General features: G+C 37.7%; 1 protein-coding gene across 1 annotated transcript; it reads right to left on the reverse strand.

Moving 5' to 3' along the window:
• Positions 1-16,387, reverse strand: LOC118031285 (E3 ubiquitin-protein ligase UPL2). The gene is made up of 17 exons (XM_035035643.2): positions 16,201-16,387; positions 15,888-16,032; positions 13,186-13,281; positions 12,895-13,101; positions 6,158-12,722; positions 4,920-5,989; positions 4,542-4,841; positions 4,227-4,431; positions 3,555-3,826; positions 3,190-3,467; positions 1,766-2,876; positions 1,537-1,683; positions 1,366-1,446; positions 1,058-1,283; positions 785-924; positions 421-527; positions 1-264 (listed from the first exon to the last, which is right to left on the reverse strand). The coding sequence occupies exons 2-17, from the start codon at positions 15,981-15,983 to the stop codon at positions 162-164; spliced, it is 11,004 nt and encodes a 3,667-aa protein (XP_034891534.1). The 5' UTR covers positions 15,984-16,032; positions 16,201-16,387; the 3' UTR covers positions 1-161.
• Positions 16,388-24,733: the final 8,346 nt, after the last annotated feature.

Raw genomic sequence — 24,733 nt, forward strand, 5'->3', positions numbered from 1 at the left:
AAATTGAAAAACTGCCAAAGGATTTCCCATAGCCAATTATAGGACGGCTGTACAGTATATTAACATGTTTCAACTCAACATCTCAATGCCACCGAATTCTTTTCTAATCATGGCCTGTGACACACATTATCTACAAATAACTTCTGCAATGCCCCCATAGCTTAACCGAATCCAAACCCTTCACTGGCTTCATGAATGGCAAGTAGCAACCTCTCTTCCAAATGTTGTTTTGAAGGATACTCCGGTAAGTCCAATTGATTGAAACTACAAGAACCAATTGGTTAGGTTAGAATCTCATGTATATTTTCCCCATCAACAAAAATTTAAACTGGGGGAGCGAAGTGAAGGAATGCAGCCAGAGACATCATATTACTGCATATAATCTTAACAAAAACAAGAGCCACTGTAATACAAGAATACCAAGTATGAGCTGAAGGCAAGTGATCAGGGCTCCCATAAGCCTTGTGTATCTGGAACTTTTGTGAACCTGAGATTCCTTGGAGAGCACTAAAGCCTTCCAAAGGCACCTGGAAGAAGTAGAAAGAACCATTCTTAGACCTCTTAAGAGTTCCCTCATTTTTATCCAGGAAAATGATCTAAAGCATCAAAAGAATGCAACAACAATCCCCCGAGATTATGAATTTGTTTCCAAGCAAGACTTTTTAGCAAGCATACTACAATCTCATCGAGATGTCAATGATCAAGAAAATCCGTTGTCAGAAACTAGTTGAGAACCCTATGGCATGAATCTGTAAAAATAACATACAAGTGTAAAGTAAAATACCTTGGATGTGCCCGTCACAAACTGCAGAAGCCGAGCCTTATCCTCCTTGCTGAACCCTTGAACAACCTCCCAGAACCACTGTATGACAGGAGATGCCGGGCTGTATCCAGAGTACTCAGTATTGGTCCTCATGTCATCCACTGGAAGACATCAACAAGGAACAATCTTTTAGAACCTTGTTTCATATATCACAAGAATTTTTGGATAGAAGGTAGGGAATGAAAAAATATCAACATAAATGCAAGCAAGGACAACAGATTGGGGAAAACTCACAATCAATATCTGGAAGTCCACTTATCAATAATTCCAACTCCTTGTCATTAAAAATTGAAATTAACTCCCTGGAAATTAATTCAGTGAATCCTTCCAAGAAGGCATTTATTTGAGGACGAATAGCGGTTGTCAAACGATGCTCAGCAACTAAATCAACATACTGGTGCTTATTCTCCTCTGTGACTTTAATGTTACGCCCACCAGGAATGAGTTCATAGTCCGTCACCTATGTTGTGTTCATCACACTTGATCATTAAAAATTCATCATCCATGACGTCTTGGTTACAAAGTCAGTGCAAAGTCATTACCTCATTTTTTTCATACAGTATATGCTTCTCCTCATCAGCATCAATGCTGAAAGTGAGATCCAGAACATCACTTATATCATTCTGCAAGCATGAAGGAGTAGGCTAATAAGTTTCAAAGAGTGCGTGTACACATAATTGGTTAGGGGGGTGGTTAATGGCCATTGAGCATACCTCAAGCATCCACTTCAGGTTTTTAAAGTAATCAGGATCAATAGCTTCAATGTCATGATATGTAACTTTAACTCCTAAAATATGCTTGTAAAAGGATCGAGTGAAATGGACATCCAAAAGTTGACCATCAAAAAGTGCTTTCCCAACCTGCCAGACATAGATGAGAGTCTTTTAGAAAATACACAATCAGCATTGCAATCAAACAAGAACATCTAGAAATGGTACTCACAACTCTTCCAACAAATTTGAAGTATGATAGATGTTCTGTTTGGTAAACAGAGTTTGGGTTAGGCTGAAACGTTGATTCATTGCCAACTGTTGTAAACAGCAGTGCTCCCTTGTCAAAAATAACTCTGGATAACAGCTGGTACCATTCCCTCGTCAGTCCACCTGCATCAATTCCTTCCTCTCCTTGAAAGTGAACAGTCAGCCTCCCTTTCAAATCTATGGTTGATCGCAAGCGAAGTTGATTGTATGAATCTTCAAGAATGTAAGCTCTTCTCACAGAAATTCTTAAAGGACTGTGATGATGATCATGCTGGTGTTTTATTTTTGATCTGAAGTGGGCTCGCTTGTTGTCAAAATCAACAAAACGCGGAACCCTCAGCATGAGTGAGAAAGACTTCTCAAGCAACCCAGGATTTTGACGGATGAAAGCATTAAGCAGCTTCCTGTGTTTATCTGAGAACTTGACAAAAGCAGCATGTTTCTCATCAACTTTCAAACCAGGGACTGAGGTTTTCTGCTGGGCAGCAGATGAGCTCGCATCTTCAACCTCAGAAACTGTAATACTATAGTCATGGCTGGAACCTGGCTGTGCAGGATGCAACTTCTCACACATCACAAAGAAGGACTCTATGTATGGTAAGATGTTCTGTGATCCTGCTGGAAGTGGAGGCATCACACCAGATGTCTTAGATGTAGAAGTTCTCGGTAGCAAATCAGGAGCAGAATCTGAATAGATCTCTATTTTGCTTATGCAGGTGCTCAGCTCCAACCACAAAGGCTCTAAAGCTGCATTGATGTCACATACCAGAGAGAGAGCAGCAGTATGCTTTTTTTCTGGAGGAAGATGCTGATCCTTCTCTTTCTCAACTAGTGAAGTAACAAGGGAGCTTAATGCCTGCAAAACCCTCAAAATTGCAGCTCCATCAGAGGATGTTGTACTGAGAAGTGCTTTCACTGCTTCACCGAACATTTGTAACTCAACCATGGCAGATTTTGTCAAAGTTTGAACAGCATTGGCTAGCTCTGTGATAAATAGATGACAGTGGGTTGGAGCAATGGCAACCAGCTTCTTCATTACCTCCGCCACAAGAGTATAAGCATTATCTGACAAACTGAGAAACATAGCATGTCAAGACAAAGGCACTAAGCATATGTGAAAATAAATCCTAAACCTCTAAAATAACGATGATACTAATTGCAGACAATAGAAAAACAGCCATTAAATTTGTTGAGCCAACAAATTGTCAGCTGAGCCATACTGAGGAAATAAAAATAAGACTTTTAGTCCATGATATCTAGTCCATGCATGACACCAGCAGATGATGCTAGAAATTTGCCAGAAAGATAATAAACAATTATTTGTTGACATCAATGAGCACAAGAACCACATGAGGCATGGAAAAGCATATTAAAGTTACATCATACCCTTCCCGTGCTAGCAATGAGCATAGAAGTCGAAGTTCTGCTTGTGGCAGGTTAAGCAGTATGATTTGAGCATCTGATTCACTATTTGCACCAGAAGTGGGTTTGGCAGCAGATGAACCAGCAACACCTAAAGTGGTAGCACCAACTTCAGTATTCATGTCAGCATCTGAACTGGAATTTTGGGGGCCAGATGGTTGTTCAGTGGCAGCCTCGGATTTATCTGATAAACTTGTTTTGTTTTCAGCATTGTCAATGATAACCTCCAACAAGTTAAGCAGCTGCAAAATGAATTCATGTCAATCAATATCCACTTTGCAGTCCAATGAGCAATCTAAAAACCAGCATAATACTATGTGAAGCATCACCTGTTCAAGATGTGCTATGCTCCTCAAATAAAGAGGTTGGTTCAAGAGGCTCAAGAGTAAGGCAATAGATATGTATCCTTCCTCGTGCTGCTTTTTATCATCTTCCCTTACAATCATCACAGCTTTGCCACGTGCCTGCTCAGTATTCTCTGTCTCCCTTATTGCAGGGAGAGGCAGTCTAAACTGAAGTAAAATTTTTGCCACATAGGGATGGTTTCGAGCCAAGTAAGTCAGCATCTCAAGGATACGCCGAGACAGCAAGGGTGGAACTCCTATAAATAAACAACAAATCATATGTGTATACTAACTACTCTATGCACCAGTAATACAAGATAAAAATCAGAAAGAGCACAGAAACTCCTTGAATACACCATCAAGAATTAGAGCTCTAAAGCTTCAAGCATGTAACAGATGAATTATAATTGTCTTGAGATGATTTTCACAGCAAACCAGAGGGGGGGGGGTGTTCATGGTGTCAGTTACAATGACAAGCACAATGAATGGTAATGGCAACCAAATGATAGGGAGCCGACCACCTTCCAGAGTGCAAGAACATAAAGTACAAAATCATGAACCATTTTTTTTTTTAACATGGCATCTTTCTAATAATAATAAATAGCAACTAATTTTTTTAAAAATGTTAAGATACAGAAATTAAATTACAGATCTTACCATCAAAAGACTGTGGACGCGAATACATCACATTGCTCTGGCAAGCATAGAGTCGATACAATGGCTCAGCAACATTTGAATAATTGGCAGGCCTTCTTTTATCAACCATCAGCATATCCATCAGGATTTTTACCAGAGTAGCTCTGGTTTCACCATGAGCACATAAATTCAGGAGAAGCCTTTGTAGTGGACCTTTATACAGCGGCTACAAGGTCACACAATTGGTACAATTATCAGAATCTAGATGGTCCACACTATCAAGAAAAAAAAAAAAAAAGAGTACTGCACAAAGGCAAATATATTCTTGCTGGGTACCTGAACTATGCGAAGCACCCGAATCATTGCTTGAAGAGATTCTGTCTCAACTAAAGGAGCTCCATCAGCTTCAACAAGCTTAGCAGTCATAGATCTACGGGAGGCAATCCCAGCTCTCTCCAGGCTGTATCCAATACCTTCACCCCGTCGAGAAGACTCACCTCTACGACTTCTAGGGTACATACCAAAGAGATTGCGATTGCTATAACTATGAGCAAATCTTTCTCGCAACATGTTAGCCTCCGCAACAAGGGCAGGTGTGAGATTGGCAAGTATAGCATCAGATGATGTTAGAAGAACCTGAGGATGGAAATATAGTTATATGTTTATATCACATACCAAACAAATTTTATGACCAGAGCACAAGAAGAAATGTACCTCTTCACGCAAATCTGAAGGGAATGTTGCAATGATTGAGACAGTGTCCATCTCAACAGGTTGACCTTCCAGTTCATGAGATTGATGAAGTCTTTGTGCTTGTTGTTGTGCTAAAACCTCTGCCCGGATGTCTGGGGGAAGGGCTGCAAGGAACTCTGGATCAATATCTCCCATGTTTTGTGGTTCTGCATTTGAAGGCTGTGACACTTGACCCTGTTGAGCAGAGAGGACTTCAGCACGCAATTCCTCAGGAAGGGCATCCAAGAATGCAGGATCAATTGAACCAGATCCAGTATCACCACCAATCTGCTGTTCCACAGCTGGACCATCTTGATCTGCTTCCCTGCTAGAATTTTCAGATACCTCAGTCACACTGTGAAGAGATGCATCTCTCCCAGTTGCAAGAGTAGAATTTCCAAAGGACATGCTCGTTCTCCTTATCCGAGTTGACTGTGGATCCAAAGGCATTCTATCTGCCGAACCTTGCCTTTCTCCACCATCATCATGACCATCAGCACTTCCAATTTCAACGTCAAGACTCCGAAGGCTTTCCCCTAAAGTTGCCCCACTTTCACTGCTTTCTTGGCTTACTGCCTCAACATCACGGGCAGCAGCATCATTCTGTTCTAACTGCATTTCAACAGATTGTGTGTGAGATTCACTTGCTGCCAGTCTGATCTCAACATTGCCAGGTCCATCAATTGTTATGGAAGTGGTAGTTGGAGCATTGCTGCCCTCTTGGTTTGCATTGTTTTCAACTTGGATATCAGGTTGCGTGTCTGCTTCTGGTTCCTGTAACTGAACGTTCTCACCATTGCGTTTAGGCTCCCCTGTCAATGGGTTTGGATCAGAGAGTTTTTCAGTGTTTGGCTGTCTCAAATGAGAGACAAGCAACTCCTCAAGGCCTGTGGGAACAGATACATTAGATCCACCACTTTGCTGATTGTCATCCATCCACAGGTTCAAACGATTTCCATGACGCCCATTACGCAACGAGCGGAAAATAGTATCCAGCTGTAATGAGGTGCTCTCCAAGTTCCTATCTGTAAAAACCATATCGCGGGCATTTTCTGGAAAATGCAAAAATCATGTGAAAGATAAATTTCAAAACTTTAAGGATGTGGAAATTAAGATCAACTCACAATGACTTCACAAACTTACAGGCAATTACTTGCAAGAAATAAATGAAAACAAGAACTAATATTACAGCAGATGAAAATCCAACTACTGAAACATACCTGCTTGTCTGGGAAGGCCCAAATTTGATGATGAAGGTCCAACTAAAAGGGGATGTCGTGAGGGGGCAGCACTGTCGCCACCTCTACCAAGAAGATTGTAAATTGATGTAGTACGCCCTTGACGTCTAGAACCAAAAACTTCAACTGGCATAACATGGAGAGTATCATTGGCAAAGGCATGGTCTCTACCAAAAACCTCGATGTGGTCAAAAACATTTATCCCATTGATGCCCTCCTCCAGCCGGAGAATAACTCCATCATCTTCCTCCTCATCTTCATCGTCTTCCTCCAGCACTTCCTCATCAAACTCATCATCATCAATATCATGATCATCTTGATCTGTGTCGGGATGTGGCAAGTGATGGACTTCATCTTCTTCCAAACCATTATGCTCCTCGTCATCTTCATCATCGTCATCATCTACTTCATCCCCCTCATCTCCAGACATCTCCTCGTCCTCGTCCTCATCTTCATCCGGAGTTTCTTGCCCACGAGGCTGGATATCAAATCTTATCCCAACAGTATCCATGCCATTTTCAAGACTCCTCATATCCTCAGAAGTTTCTTGCATAAAGTCATCCTCAGCAGCAGGAGCAAAACCTCCATCAAGATCCTGATCATGATCCATGTCATCTGTAACAGCCTCAGATCGACCAAGGTTTTGGATGGCATTAAATGATTCGGCATGGTCAGCTGACATAGCATCATGGTTGGATTGTGAGCCCATTTCAGTTGACTGGGATATCTCAACAATATTCTCTGTTCTGACAGATTGAGACTCTGTAGGAGGTTTTGTTGAACTCTCACCTTTCCCAGTATTAGAATCAGCAGAATTGACATGTTCTTTGGTTACCAACTCCAGAGCTTTGATAAGCCCGGTTACAACTTTAGGTGAGTCAGTATGATCCAGATCCAACACTTCAAGAGTTTGAGTCAAAGACCTAACCAAACCAACATCTATAAAAGTGGCAGAAGCTTCTGGGGAGATGTATGAGCCAGTAGGTGTACGGGCAGCAAGTAAATCATTTAGCAGATCAATATATGTCTGCATATCATTGGTTGGTGGCCTAAAGCCATCACAAGAATCAACAAACTCGCAGAAAATGTCACTGATCTCAGCAAAGACCCTCCTCCTTGCTTCAGCAGAACGAACACTGGATGCTACCAAAAACTGGTTTGCCCGAGTAGCTAGTTTATTCTTCCAGTCACCATCTATTTTCCTTTCCTTCTTCATATTTCGAGAACTCGGAATGAACTTGTGAAGAATATGGTGAAATATACCCCCAGTACACAAACCAGCGGAACCCTTCTGAAGATTAGGGCCCCGGCAACTACTAACTTCAGAATCCCTTCTAAGAAGCACATGAACAGATGAAGGATACATTAGCACAATCTCAGTCAAAAGCTTTAGGATAAAAACAACCTTTGCAAGCAATGCATATGCTTCTTGGCAACTGGTCCCATTCTCTTCAGAAACAGTGGCTACTGCTTTTCCTTTACCTTTCGTTGCAGCAGCATCAATATCCATATCCACGGATAATGGCACATCAGTCACAACATCATCTTTCAAGGGAGGTACAAAACTGCTGATCGAATCCAAAAGAAGCTCAATAACATGTACAAAGCTCTGGGGAGATTTTCGGTGAGCTTTGGAACTCTTTGAATTCATATCATGAAGTTTCCCCTGCACATACCCAGGTGATGATGTATTCATACTGCCCAAAGTAACCTTTGCATCACCAGTATGTGGTTTCTCCCTTTCCAAAGCTTTCTCCTTCTCCTTTTCTTTCTCTTTGGATTTATCTTTCTCACGATCTTTCAGCAACACAATGTAAGGCCTGTCACCTCCCATCTCAACTTGACAAACAGATTGTGCAGCCTGCATAAAAATTGTTGGATCCCGAGAGATGACAGAACTTAAATTCAGAAGAAAATTGCGTGGAGTGACCCTTCCATTTGACTGTCGGTTAGCAGCAGTAACAAGTTTATGCCTTATCTCAGCTTCCATTGCTTGCTGGAGGGTTTGAGGATCTTCAAGGACATGACGGATAATAGTAGCAGCAATATTATCAAATCCAGAAAAGAGGCTACTTGTTGGCAAAGAAAGAAGCAAACTCACACCATCAGCTTCAAGAAAACAAACAGCTACAGAATGAGTTCTCGTGAGTGTGGAACATAGCTGCAGCACAGCATGCATTGTTTCAGATGGAAGCTGGTTCCTGATACAACTGCAAGAAATCTTAATAAGTCTCTTCTGCTCATCAACATCTATGTGCTTTGTAGGTGACCCCAGTGGAGATTGCAATCTGTTTTGCTTATCCTCATCAATACTGATTGAGATTTGTTGGTTGCTGACATCATCCCTCTTCAACTGCTCCACAATTTCAGCTGTCAATTTCTGATCCACCTGCAGTAGCCGATCCATCGCAAGAAAAGCTGTCGTTACCCACTTTGGAACCTGTTTTTTCTCTTTGTCAATTGAACCAGAATCCCACTGTGAAAGTGAATCAGATGCAATTTTAATCAGACCATCCTTTAACGCAATTTCACGTGCAACTGCATCTTCATGAAGTATCAAGGCCAGAACATGAAAAAGAGCAGATATCATGGTATTATTTCTGCTATCAGAGACCAGACTGCTTTGCTTCACTTGATCAAGAATAAAGGAGATGACATTAGACCTGTATTGACCATCATTCTGTGAGCATATCAACAGAAGGAGGTCCCGAACTGGAAAAGCTAGAGGCTCCTTCACTTGCAGAAGCTTTGTGCATGTTGACAACAACTCCTCGACTGGAGGAAGTTGGACCATCTCTTCTTCAAGCTGTTGGCTATTGGCAGTTGCAGCATCTTCCTTTGCATCTGATTCTGAGTTCCCCAAAGACATGGCAAGTGCACGAGCAAGTTCATCATCTTCTGGAGCTTCCTCGGGATGGGAGAATAACCAGTCCATTGCCAGTTCCACACTATTTGATCCAACTTGCCTCAGAGCTTCTTCTGCCCTAGACCTGGAAAAACCCATCTCAACAATGGTTGAAATAGTTGTTTCATTCAGGGGAGGACCAGTGATACGGGCACTCGTGCTGCTGTTTGCATTTTTCACTTCAACCCCTGAATAAACATGCCTGATGATGGAAATAACTGCACTGATGAAATCGTTACCACAATCAGCAAACTGTGGGTGAGTCCAAACAGGTAGCACTGCCTTGAGCACCATAGACTGGAGCACTTTAACAAAAGTTTCAGCATCCCGTGGAAAAGGAATAACTCCATTTACCAGAGGATGCACAAGCAAGTTCTTCGTAAACGGAGACAAAATCAATGATGATGTCACCAGGTGGTCCATAAGTTTACCATAGCTAGCTAAGGGACCATAAATCCATGAATGATCAGCATCCTCTTTATTGTCATGTTTTAGATTCCCATCATCAGTCTCCATAGGGGATGCAGGGGTCCTGTTAACAGTGAAGAGCAATTGACTCGTAGCTTCAAATGTTGTCAAAACAGATTGAACAACTCCATGTCCATATAAACAATTTAACAGTATTGGATTACTGGAATCTGGTCTGTCCAATAATATGCCATCAATGAAATCAACAACCTTGCCAAAGTAGCGACACTTGGTTGATACAGATGCCTCAGATCCAGAACTTACATGACCACCAAAACTCATGTGATCCAATGAAATGGAAGCCAAAGTAGAAGCCACTACCTTTGAAGATGGGGAAACATTCACAGTATCTTCCCGCCTACGAGAAGGAAGCAGCATTGCCTTTCCCAATTCTTGAAACAGATGAGTTATGTGAAAAGAAAGCGACCTCACCATGTCACAGCAAGAACTATAATAAGATCTCTGTTTGTCATATTCCTTCCTACTGATAGCACCAGCAGTGTCTGAAGATTCAGTATGACGTGGCTGTTGAGTAGATCCAAACCGGTTCATAGAACTATCAGTACCTAGCCTTCGTTGAAATCCAGTTGTAGCACGACCAAGATCACGGTACAGATTTATAAGATCAAAAAACTGGGATTCAAAACTCCACCCAGATGTCCTTCTCAATAATGGATCAAGAAACTGCCTGAAGGAGTTAATTCGTTGCTCTTCAGTTTCATTTGTGCCCAGTTCAGACTCTTGTGACTCAGCAGCAGAACTAGTGCCATCATCCTCCACCTCAGGCTTAGCATCTTCAAGCAAAGCAATCTGCCAAAGAACTTCTCGCTGCACTCGTCCAATATCCTCCAGAACATCTTTGCTACCGTTTCCAAATTCTGTTAGCAGTGCAGTTACCCAGCGGTTCTCTTTTGAGTCAGCAAGAAATAGAAGGAACTCGACAAGGAAAAGTGACGAAAAGATTCCATCATCTGGCATTGTCCTGGGATCAAGCAAAAAGGACCCAGAATCCATGCCAAATCCAGTCAAAGCTTTCTTTAAATGATCCCTAAGGGAGCCACAGAATGCATGTGCCAGAGGTGCAGAGTGGTGCTGGGTAAAACCCTTGAAAACCATAGTGCTATGCAAAGCTATAGACATTCCTTCTGATGATTGGACAATGTTATGCTGTAATAGAAGCCTCAGCAAAAATTCTATCCCTGACTTCTCCACAAATAACCGACATGTTTCCGCATTTTCCATTGTTCTGTGAAGCAGAACCATCATATGAAAAATACCTAGCTGGATGAACTGATCATTACTGATTCCTTCTGCACCTGAATCAACACCACCAACCAAACAGCAATGCGCTTCACTTTCCTTGTTCTCGGCATCCATTTCCATTGCAGTGCTGCCAACAACTTTCCCTGATGATGAGCAGTTACTGTCCGCAAAGGAAGCAATTTTATCAATAATCTCAATAATTAAATCAACACCAGTGCTTCTCAATGAAGATACATGACGCAAAAGCTCTTCCACTGCATTTGCCAAAGGAACAATGGCTTCATTCATCGCTAAAACATATTTTTTGCTGGTGAAGATATCAACAAGGAACCGTAAAGCAGAAGTTTCTTTCACTGCCTCTAAACCTTTTGCATTAAGACAGATGGCACCAAGACCATTAGGAACACATGTAAGAGCCTTTGAGGCAGGAAGAACTCCAGCTAATACTGAGGATAAAAAAGCATCTGGAAGACCCATTTCATGCAAAACAGGAAAACAAGTTGGGTCTTTGTGAATTATCTCACTCATAACAGTCACAGCTGAGTAATAAATGTCACCTCCAAATTTATCTGCATTCTTGTATATCAGTGACAAAGTAGAAGGTAAGGAGCTATCATGGGAATTCAGGGATCTGGCATTGCCAGCAGGTGCATATGTGGCAGACCCAAGTGCCTTCAAAAGCACCTTGATGAGCCTCTTCTGCGAGTAGATATGATCATCACTGAATCTTGAACATTCACCAATGGTCACTGAATTATCAATCTCCCCGGCCAAGCCAATAATTCTATGTACTTCTATCTGTAACCTCTGTGCCAAAAGTTCTACTCCCCCCAATTCTCGAAGCAGTGACACAGCTGAACTGCTGTAATCCATGAGCTTCTGTAAGGCTTTCACGGCCAAATAGACAAGGTGCATATGACTGGGATCTGAGTCCTCCAAAAGTGGTAAAAAAGTGGGAACCATTCCAGACCCCCTAACATTGCTCCCTGAAGCTGAGGATGACACAATATGGAGCAAATAGAACTGAAGAAGTGCTTCAACAAAGGCAAGAGAGGATGGATCATTGGAGTTCTTCAGCGACAAAACAGCTTTCTGAAGCACATTCAGGAGAATCATGCGGTTCCCTGCAGCAAAACTGATGCTAGATCCACTTAAAATCCGTGCCCGCTCATGTGATGCTGTATAAGCAGCTAACTGAGCACCTAAGGCCAGCATTGCAAGAGTTCTGATGGTTCCAGGAACAGTTTCTTCTGATCGCACGATCCTAATCAACTCATTTGTATACTCAGGTTCATTAGCAAAAAAGGAAGTCAGTTCATCATTCGCATCACCAGACTGAACAAGCACAATGAATGCGAGGAGGCAGATCCTGCTGTACAGCCTGCACACTCTAGGAGAACGAAAAGCCCGAGCATATCTGATTCTGGTCAGTAATGAGAATCGAAGGTCAGGAGGTACATTATACTGCTCAATGTACTTTTTCATCAACTGTAGGTCATCTTCTTTTTGTAAATGCAGATCTGCTGTGTGTATAACTCTCAAACTAGAAGTTGTATTACTACTGTTTTCCATAGTATTTTGGGCAGTCAGACCATGCAATTCAAAATAAAGGGTTGAGCCAATTCGGTGTTGAGACTTGTCCAGTTCATTTTCTTCATCAGATGGGAACAAACAAAGCCCTTCTTCCTGTGTTCTTTCATTTGCCATAACACATGAATATAAGCCCAAGCCTTCCTCTTTACTTCCCCAGCCCTGTGCTAGAGACAGGAGATAGCTGTTTACTGAGCCACATCCAATCAACTTCCCACTTCCATGCAGCTTAGATGGATTGATTTTAACAAGTGCTGAAAGAGTCTCCAATGTAGCTATAAGAACCTCTGGATCTGTGGATGCTAAAAGGAGCTTGAAATGCTGATGGAAGTCACCAATATAAACTTATTAGAGAACAAACATTACAGAAGCTTTTGACAGAGTAAAAAGGCCTACAAACAAACTTTCAACATCCATCCATTTTCAGGTGGCTTAAAAAAAGTGAACATCAAACACCTATGAGCAGAATGCAAGACTCAAATCAGATACATACCTCTAAGCCATCAAATGAACTCTTGTCATGGCAATTCTCTAAAATTATTTGCATCACTCGTAAAATTTGAAGAACCGCATGTTTTGGAAATGGACTATCATCTTCTGAAATATTATCTGATAATGAAAGGCCATTCCTACTAGACAAGTATGTCTTGAAGTATGTATCGAAATGCAGAAACAGAGGCCTCCAATGATGAAAATTCCCCTAAAGTTAAAGCAACAAATAAGATAAATAATAGAAAAGGGGAGAACAAGTAATCTTTGTACAGCAGCAAAACAATGCCTTTACCTTACTGTACTCCCACCGAAAGCCAGAAAGGGGTATGGCTATATCTTGCAATGGACTCTGGATCACCTTGTCAACAAATGCTTTAATTTTAGGAGGCTGCAAACAAAAACCATGGTCAGACTTTTTGAAAAACAAATCGATGCAAACTACGCAACACCACATATATTATCCTCCAAGATTCTAGAGGGGAAAATCTCCCTCCTCGTGTCTGATGCATGGCAAGCAACTTATCTCAGAAAACTCAAAACTGAGTAATAGCACTAAACAAGATCATTCCTACGAATAAACTGAGGTAAAAAAAAAAAAAAAGCAAAGAAGAGTGGTTTTTCATTTTCAAACAAGATAGTTAGGAATGCGACACTAGCAGTAAGACACCAGTCGTCAAAACAAAATAAATACTGGATTAATTATAATTCTGATAGTAGCATAAAAAAACAAATAGTTCTCACTAAACGAGAATATCCAGATAGTTCCAAAACAACTTATTCTCCTATTGACAAAAACAGGTAAAGACTAAAGAGTCTGTTCTTGTGGCTTGACCTAGAATTGGCTGGTGTGATTTGTTTCATGATAAATAATTACCACAATGGAGCCAAGAAAAGAAATTCTTGTGACAGAAAATGGTATCTCAAAGAAGTATATAACCTTTAGTTGAAAAATGAATAATAAAATGCAATATAAGATTTCATTGAGATTAAAACTAGAGATTAAAAAAATAAGAATTTATGAACTTTGAAAATTCAACAAAATGAGTGAAGGGATTCACATTGATCTGCATAAATTTTGGTTAGCAACATATCAACATTTACATATAAGCAGGATTTAAATAGACAATATTATTTTGTTACTTTACAATGACAAAAGGAATAAACTGCTATATGAAGTTACACACTTCAAGAAACAAAGAAAAATTGACAATGAACATAAAATATCTAAATAAAATTTAACTTCACCAAAAAGGAACGAAGTAATATCTACAACAGGTTTTCAGAAAAAAAAAAACTGTTAGCCACCTATCCAAAATTTACAAGTAAATATGATTCAGATACCATAATAATGCTTCATGACATCATGAGGACGCAAGGAATACACTGCTATTTAGCATCAATAGCATTTTAAGCAACATTGTGAAAAATAGGCAACAAAATAATGAAACAAGAAATAATTAAATCTACCAATAACTAATGTAACAGTGCAATAGCATTCAGATGTGGGCAAAAGTTAATGAAAATGAAAGTTAATAGGTTCAAAAAAATTCAAAAGAATATCCAGAATCAATCATTTTAAATTATCTAAAGGCATTGGAGATAAGGAAAGGGTTTAAGATTTGGTATAAAACCAAATCCGAGCTGGAGTATACAGGTTCTCAATACAGAAAAATGGTCCAGTAACTGCAACCTAAGCAGACACAGTCGATTGATTCAACAGCTGATATTCAGTGGTATTTGTAAGCCATATCGTCTTGATTGTGATGTTATTTTCTTCATAGGATACTCTGTGCTTGTTATTTTGATCATATTCAATTCTTTCTAATAATATATTCTTTTTTATCCAGATAAGAAAAGAAAAAATTGGATTATTTAGCATTGCAGATCCTTAACTAACATTATTGTGCACATGTCAGAGCAGTTAATACATACAACCAACTGGTCTGCAGAGAATATACAGATAACAATCTGGGCAATGTAGAACTTAAAATGCACAATTTCTTTCAGAAATTAAGGACAGTCACTTTAACATGTATTGGGAATTTTTCTATAGTGCCAAACCACCTACTATTCATTATTCAAAATGGCATGCTATCTGTACTTTTAATATGCACTCTGGAAGAAGATACCACTGCTTAGAGGTACAGAAATAAAATTGAAACTAAGCACCCTTCTAGGTGACAGTTACTTCTAGATACACTATAAGGTATCACATTCAATGTCCAAACCTTAGCAGAACTAGAATATCCTTTATCAGATAGCTACTTGCACATTCTATACAACACCATTACCAGGGATGCTCGACTGCAGAGACTCAATGTACTTGTCATGAGTTGATGGGAACAAACTTCCTCAGAGAAAAATTCTTGTGAAGAAACTCGGGCAAAAGCAGAGCATTTGTTATCTTTCTGTTTCTGGAATTCGACCAAACTCTAGACCCCACTAGAACTTTTTATTCAAATCCACTCGGGTACAATAAGACACACAGATCCAAAGTTTAATCCTTGGGTTTCAAGCAAAGGTGCTATAGTAACATGCTCAATCTCATGTCCCCTGCTAGAAACTATCACTCTTACTCTAGAAAAACTTCAACCAACCCCGCATCAGCCTGTTAAACCCATAAAGCTATTCAAACTCATTAAGCTATATTCAAATTCAAATAATAATTAAATTTAAATGACCAGCCAGATACTATGCCAAAGATATATTTTATTATATGCAACCTCCTCTCCTACTAATAAACCAAGAAAAAAAAAACTACCACTAACAGCAATTATGACTTTAATCACAAAGTCAATATGCAGTCACTGTAGTTAAACTGATTAAACAGCCATAGAGCAACACCCTTTATTAAAATCCCACTATAATCATCAAACAGAACCAAAAAACCAACAAAAACCCTAATAGGTTCTTAAGATTTCAAAACCGAAAGAAAAACCAGTAAAAAAAAATTAAACTTGAAAACAAACAAAAATAAGTAAATAAAAAGCTTACAGTTTCAGAGTCTAATTTAATAGATGGACCGATGATGCTATCACCGGACAAAAGCTGCCGTAATCTCGATGGCAAACTCGATCGTATCGTTGCCATTAGGCTTCCACTTTATTACAATCTACCCTTTCAACTACTGCTACTACAACTGCAATATTAAGAAAATTATAAAAAATCAAAATCAAAACCACAAAATAAAGCCAGGAATTGGGGGAGAAAAGGAATCGGAGAAGAATCTGAAAGAAATCCCTTAGATTGATTGTAAATAAAAAGAGAGAACTGAATAGAAAAAATAGATCAAGAGAGAGGGAGTGACCTGAGAAGGAAGCATGCACATGAGGAGAGAGTGGAGTTAAGAGAAAAAGGCGAGAGATTGTTCTTCTTCTTCTTGTTTTTTTAATTTTCTAAGAGAGAGAGAGAGAGAGGCGAAACCCCAGAGCAAAGAGGAGAGGTGTGGTGTGGTGTGGTGTGGTGTGGGGTTGAGTTTGTTTTGTGTGTTTGGAGTCGGGGAGGATTGTCTTGGTTTTATAATACTCTCAGAATTGCGTAATTAGGATGCGTCTTTGGATTTGGACACCTAAATTATAACATACTCACTGTTCGTGAGTATTTGTTTGTTTTAGTCCCTTCACTTTATAAAGATCTAAATTTAATCTATATATTCTTAATGTATGTTTCTAACTTAGTCCTTTATTTAGTTTTTTCTTTATTTATTATACATTTAAAGGTGAATTGTACATTAACGGATAAAAACTAAATCTAATAATGAGTAGAGATTCTTCATAACTAAAGCTAGTCAAGGGATTAATTATGATATTCGAAGCTATAGGGACCGATTCAATATTTTCTGGAACTGTATGGACTTAATTGTAATTTACACGGTTATGAGGGATGAGTTTTGTGCTAGGGTGAGGGGAGCTGACACATACTCAAGCTAATCTTTCAAACGCCGGTTAAGAAATCTTTTGGTAGTTTTGTAATCGTTATATTTTAAAGTATTTTTTATTTAAAAATATATTAAAAAAAATTTTATTTTATTTTTTAATTATTAATAGAAAAAAATAAAAATAATAAAATATTAAAAAAAGAACATTTTTAAACGTAAAGATATTCAAACACTTTTCAGATACTTTATTGGTTTTATGTATTACCAGGTGGTTATTTTACAAAGAAAAATAATGTTTTTTTTTATAAAAAAAAATCCATTTCTTAAGTGTTCGCACAAACAAGATTCTTCTTCTAGCACATGGTCAATGGATTCAAGAACGGTTTATCTTCCTGATCGAATTAAGCACCATGGTAGTTTTAGGGTTTTCCATTAAATGGATTTTGGCACCTTTTTTTATTTACAAGAATATGTAGTTAGTCAATGAATTGATGAGACGGTGCCCTAGGGTTTCTGGCTTTCTCTCCTTTCTCGTTAAGAGAGAGAGAGAGAGAGACTTCCCCTCTTTGTTCTATTACCCTTTCTTGTCCTAGAAGCTTTCACCACCTCCTTTCTTTTTGTGGGATCCAAATCTTTCAATCATACATGAAGTCTAGACGTCTACCCCGAGTCTTGCAATTGAGCCCAACAAGAGTGGCTTGTTGGGCCATTCATATGAATTGCACCGGGAATAATATTCGGATCCGAATAAAACTGGATCCTAAGAGCATGATCATGCAATTCATGCTTGACTTGAGATGACAGATTGACCGACGCCTCCTTTCACCACAGATCTGTTCTAATGATTGCGGCAATGTTGAAACGAGTTACCGAGGGAGAATAGTCGACAGTATGTTTCGTCAATCCTGATGAATATTGTTGGAAATGTCACCGAGATAGCACAACCATGCTCATATTTTATATATATATTAGCTTTGATACCACGTGATGCTGCGGATCATTTTTTTTTATAAAAAATATTAAAAAAAAATAAAAATTTAAAAATTTTGGGTTTTTCTACAAAGTTATACCCAAAAATCTCGGGTCTGGCTGCAACACCTGACCTAAAAGTAATATTTATAATATTAATAATAAAATTAAACTTGCATGACCCAAGTTTAAGTGAAGCTGACTATAACACCGGAGCCAAGAATATTGGATGTGGGTCTGGCTATAAGGTCATGTCATAAAAGTGTGATAATTTAATAGATTAATTAAAAAAAACAAAGAAAAAAAATCAACATAAAGGAAAAAACTAATGAAGAAAAAAAAAAAGAAATTGAATTAATTGGGTTAACCCTTCAAACCAAGTTATCCCGTAAAACCTAGGATTTGCGTCATGAAAGTTTGATAACTAAATAGAAAAAAAAATAACGGGTTTACCCATCAAACCAAGTTAACATGTCAAGCTTAGGATACATGTCATGAAAGTCTGATAATTAAATAGAAAGGAAATTAACTTTAACAAACTAAACTAAATGAAAAAAATAACTCGTCAAATCAGGTTAACCCATCAAACCCGAGATTTATATCATGAAAATATGATAACTAAATAAAAAAAAATTTAACATTAACAAACTAAATCAAACAAAAACAATTCATTAAAAAAAAATTAAAAAGAAAAAAAACAGTCATATAATATAATACACTATAATAATAATTATAATGAAAAAACGTGGGGAAAGCTAAAGCTAAAGCTAAATTTTCAACTAACTCAATATTAAAAAAATAAATTTAACAAAGATAATTTAAAAAATAAACATGTGGAGGAAACACTAGCCAAACAAAAATCATGTAAGGGAAACACTGTAGTAATCCATAGGTATTTTTTTTTTTTTAAAAAAAAAAGTTACAAAGCTAAGTTCTCAATCAGTTTAATATATATAAAAAATCAAGATCCGTGTAATGAAAGTATGATGACTAAATTATTATTTTTTTTCACATTAACAAACTAAATTAAACAAAAAAAATCAAAACTGAATTCTTTAATTAAAATAATATTATTTAAAAAAAATAAGAAAAAAATTCAAAACTTGAGTTGATACGTTCAATTTCCGACCCACTACCTGGATTTTTAACCATGTCTGACTCCTAGATGATAATGTCATGTAACCATGGTTGTGAGTGGAATAAGGAAGTTACAAACGAATATTTCCAGCACGGTAGCCCAAGGATCCCACGAATAAACCCTTTCTCTCATTCGGCTTTCCATTTTCTATCCAGCAGTAGGTCCACAAAACGTGTCGTGTGCGCGCAAGAAAAAGTCTTCACCTATCACCGGAAGAGGAAAAGCCCAAAACAGGCAGAGTAAGAATAATTATTTTTGTGTTTTAAAAATGTATTTTAAAAAATATTTTTTTTTATTTTAAATTTAAATTATTTTAATATTTTTAAATTATTTTAATGTCCTAATACCAAGAATATTTTTTTAATCAAAAAATACTTTAAAAATCAACCATTACCATTCTCTTAAACACCCTCAAAATAATGAAAACGAGCCTGCTTTATTGGCAAAATCTCAACAAGTACAGTAAGCGAGTTTGCCAATCGAGGTACGCGGGTTTGCAAACTAGCAGCCATGCCATTCCCCGATACTAGATCTCAAAAAAACTGAACAGACCATTTTGTCCTTAACCATTATTTTAACACTAAATATATCCCACGAAAAAAACAACCCCACCCCTAATTACATGACTACAAAGGGTTTTTTGATCAAGAGAATTATATAATTACACCACTCCAATCCACAATTATTTTTATTTAAATTAACAATAAAATAATAAAACTCCACGTCATTTAACTTTGGTTATAATATCAATATAAAAGGATCTGTCACTTGGAAAGATTGAGGTGATTAATGTGCTTTTAAGATTGTGCGAAGAGTTGATAATAAACAATAACGAGCAAACAAAACCTGATAATACCTTTATCATCCAATACTCTTCCGTTTAATATTCTAAATCATCACTGTTCATTACTTTAATTACATAACATCATAAAAGTCCCTTTTCCTAGAAGCAATCCCTTTTCCTCAAAACCTTTTACCTTTAGTTCATTAGAACTTGAAGCAAGTTTTTATCAGTAACTTCTTGTAAATTCAACGTGTTTTTAGCGATCTTTTCCATGGAATTCAGTATTTTTTTTTTTGAAAGATTTTCTTTGAATCCATCAAAAACACTCGCCTATTTTATATAATTTTAAAGAAAGGTACAAATTTTTAACGAATAGTCTTTTTTTTCTTCAAGCTTATTTATTTTTGTATTTTAAAAGTGTTTTTGAAAAAATATAATTTTATTTTTATTTTTTTATTAAAATTATTATTTTTATATTTTCAAATCATTTTAATATATTAATGCAAAAAATAATTTTAAAAAAATAAAAAAATATTATTTTAATATATTTTCAAATAAAAAATACTTTAAAAATTAATCTTACCATATTTCAAAATATCCCTTTCCAAACACCTCTTTCTGTAGCAGGCGATATTTCTTCTCCAGATGTTCAAGTATAGCGTGCGAAGGATGACGAGTAGGCGATAGGTAGCTAGAACTCTCCAGCAGAGGTGATGCTAGTCCTGACTTCTCTCACGTGCGTTTGTGGGCTCCCGTTCAAATTACTACAGGAGTTGCTTGCTTTACAACAAGAGCGACTCCAAAAGAGGCCTATGCGGATCGTGTTGTTTTTAAATTTTAAATAATTTTTTAATATTTTTATATTGTTTTAATATCATAATTTTAAAAAATAAAAATTATTATATTAATATATTTTTAAATAAAAAATACTTTAAATTATAACCGCTGACACGCTACATGCAATATAAAAACCAAATATCTGGAGATGCCTGCTAATATTGGATTCGTGGTCCTGCCTGCACCACGTATAGTGCTCCATCTTTTACCACTCATTCAATATCATGGGGGCGACCGTAGAGATTTTCTGTGATTTTTCCGGTCACTGGAGTTGTATCTAAGACAATATTCTCCTTTCATCAATGAGAGCACTGCAATGAGTACGATAAGTATTATATTGATTATCATCACCGGAGAAAAAGAATATGCAAAACAAGTTTTTGCACGTTCCTGAATCGTCACTTAACAAAAAAACCAAAACAGCTCAGGCTGTTTACTGTGGAAATGAAACAGTAGATCCAGCTGTCCCATAAATGATGAATGATGCCCAGCAAGAGGACAGATGAGTTACCATGCACACCACTAAAAACAGAGATTTCCTCGAATGTAGATCACAGCCAACAAAAGGCTGCTGCACAGAGCCGACGATTATGCTAGCAGCCTAGCAGGGAGGTCATTTGAGTCCCAAGAAATTCTGCAATGAGTTCCTAACCACCAAATAAAATGGAGGACAACATGACATATAAACGAATTATTCCATCACCTAATTGCGAATATTCCACAGCTGGGTTAGTCTGCCGGCTTCTATTGATCAATGAAACCCAAAATCAAAGATTTTCTTAGATTTTGAGATGCAATCAATGAATACATATAAAAGGACGCACAAAACCTTAAACTATATTTGGGTTCCAAGTAATTTGCAATGAGATCTTAACCACCATATATTCATCACTAGTGATGTGGATCAGATTGATGGATTTCTCCATGATCTAGTGGTGGATATTCCTGGTTCGCCAAATTCAGTAGTTTCAACCTTGGAGACCCCAGACCGAAGGAGATTAAAAAAGATAAAAGCAGTTTTCATCCATGGCGCCAATCTAAAAACAGAATTTCAGAAACAGACCAGTCATAAAGCCAAGCACCAGCATATCCTTCCAGATCTTCACCATTGGAGTCCGACCTGAATATCATGGGAGGCTTGCTATATAGGCCTCTATTCTTACTTGGATAACCAGTAACCTGGAATCCAGATTCATATTCGAGTTTAGAGGGTAACATGTGCATACGATTTTCTTTAATCATCTAAATTTAGTAAGCTGACATGTTAGCTAAAAGCCGGTAAAGATAACCTAGCCTTCATATCGAGGAAAAAGGAGCGTACAGTCAAGGCATATAAAGAGGATATGGAATCACAATAGGAAACTTAAAATTGCATTTTTTGGCAAAGAAGCTCGTGGCTCGTCCAGGATATGCCCTCACCAAAGTCTCTCCCAAGCCCTTCACAATCTTTGTTGGATTGACAGAATCAGATGAGATACACGACACTCTACTCAAAACAGAAAGAAAAAGGCTTACCTCTGCATGTATCTCACAGGTATCCCCGATAAGGGATTCTTTGTCTGAATTACAAAAGCATAATCACCGCAAATGACTTCTTGGATCAATACAGGCATGCATAGATTCTCATGATTCAAGTTGGCTCTCGTACAACTAACATATGCTATTTCATTCCATTCCATTTTGAAGCCCAAACGTGTGGAGAAATAAAAACAATTATATCCCCTGTAAATGGAATCGCTTTTCTTTTTTCACCTGAAAATCACTGTAGCAGATTATGCCAATCCAAAAAACTTCAGTAATGCTCTAACCTTATGAAATTCATGTTGAGTTCTGTTGTTTTGAGTGTTCACAGAGGAAGATTTGAGCTCCTCTTTATATTAGCCCATAACCTCTCATATATGTCACACACACTGGCATGCACACACAAGAATTTATACCAAATACAAGAGAAAAAAATTATATTTGCAGGGCCAAAGGAATGACACAAGTCAGAATTTCCCTAACTTATAGAGTGGAAATTTAGTTTTGTTACGAATTTCCATTTCGAATATCACAAGTCAGAAGTCTGTGGCATCATTCAAGGATAACCATTACTGACAGAAACCATTTTATAGGAAATAAGCACACGTACGTATGAGTAAGCGGTCAAATCATAAAAAAAATAGTACCAAAGACAAAGGTGCACAGGTTTGTTGAACAGCATCTCTCGTATTGCTTGCAGTTTAGTAACATTTCCACCCAAAGCAAGTTTTTAAAAAAATGCTTTTTGCTATATCCTGAAAGATAAAATAGGCATCAAAACTGAGAAACAGAGAGCAAAACCAAATACTTGTTGCATTAACAGGGAGCAATGACATAGTATGTCTCACTTCAGCAAAGTATGCTGATGCCACCTACTTTACTGAACATTTTGTAGTTAGGGAGAAAATTTAAAGTGAAGGGCTTAGCTTGAATATTGAAAAGGGCAGTGACCCAGTTAGTGGATACAAAACAATAAAGCTAAAATGTGATGGTGGCTGAGAGTTTATTTATTAAAGATATCAAAGAAGCACTCTTGAATTAGTCACACTATGCTTCTTTTTAATCTTCTCTCTCTTTAATCTGGAGGATTCCTGATCTCCACTTCGTACATTTTTGTTTCTTTCTAACAGAATCTCTTCCTCTAGAAAAATATCCGGTCCATCAATTCCCACTAGGGATGTTTGTCATGTAGTTAAACCATGTCATTCTTGAACATAAGCTAGCAAGCAGCTATTCACTTTCCTGAGAGAAATCGCAACTGTTTGCGGTCTAGCTTCTGCCAGTATTCTATGATTGCTTGTTGACAAATTATTGGAACTAATTGAAAATCAAGAGTGCATCTCCATTGATATTATCCAGAAAGAGGAAGGACGAAAGTTGGAATTACAGAGAAAAGAAGTTTAGAATTTACGTATATTATAGTTTTGTGAACTTTGAAAGGAACTCAACTCCATTTACCTCCTCGTCTCCCGGAACTCCAATAGTATTAACTAACTGCTGTCTGGGGGAAGAAGTACATTTTATAACGTGTGTGTGTGTGGTGTTAAAAGGCAGCACAATTGATTATTGGAGCCATAGAAGGTAACCGTGTTTATGAGGCAACAGCAACTATCTGCAGATCTGGCAAATTGACAATCAATCCACAGCATACCTGCAGCGCACTCAATAACTAAAATCGCTGAGCACTCTAATCATGTTTCAGATATCAAGATAGGGTGCAACAATAAGTGCACCATGCTCAGGAGGCTTTAACTCTCGACACATTATAACAGGCTTGTGGTTGCACGAGGTATATTACCAATACAAGGGTCAACATGAAATGCCTCATTACTGAACCTGCCTAAGATTCATGCATTGTGATAAAGGCAGCTGTATTTGACTGTCAAGCTCTTAACTTTTAAGTTTGCAAGCAAGGAAAGACACATCATAACAAGAGACAAAAAAATTTAAAATCTGTACATATGGGCATCCATCATTTAGGCAAGACTAGCTAGTTATCAGAATTTAAACTTGAGCCTAGGAAATTCTTATGCTTTCTCATACTTGAGCTATTTCAGTGCTGGTAAACGTTTCACTGGAACTAAATGAAATAAGAACCCATTTCAAAATGATGAAAATATCTCGATGTATAAGTCACACAGCATCTATGATAAGCAAATATTAGTAGCGCATAAAGATTGAAAGACCAGAAAGGACTTTCCCTCTTAAAAGTGATATTACCTAGTTAACATCTTCTGATAAAACAGTCTCGGAGGTTCCAAATGGGAGGGAAACGGAATCGGAATCTTAATCCATGATGAAACCCTTTTTCTTAAATGCCTGTTTGGTATTGTGGTGTTAAGTGTTTTTTCCTTGAAAATGATGTTTTTTTTTTTTGTTTTTTTTTTTATATTAATATATCAAAATCATCTAAAAACATTTTAAAAAATATCGATTTATTGCTTTTTCAAGGAAAATACATTTTTGAAAAGCACCTCAAAGCATAAGCTACAGCACTCTAATTTGACACTGCAAGATTTTGCACCAACCTGCACAAGGCAATATTAGAACATCCTTGTTTTAAAGACTTATCAACTGTGTTGTAATTGTTGACAGCAACTTACACCCACTGTTGGAAAAATCAGATGAGCACAGCTGACCCAGCTTGATTATGTGTCATCATATTAAAATAAGATATGTACACAAACACTTCAAATAAATATATTTAGACATCA

Source organism: Populus alba, chromosome 11 (assembly GCF_005239225.2).
Source record: "Populus alba chromosome 11, ASM523922v2, whole genome shotgun sequence".
Lineage (NCBI taxonomy): Eukaryota > Viridiplantae > Streptophyta > Magnoliopsida > Malpighiales > Salicaceae > Populus > Populus alba.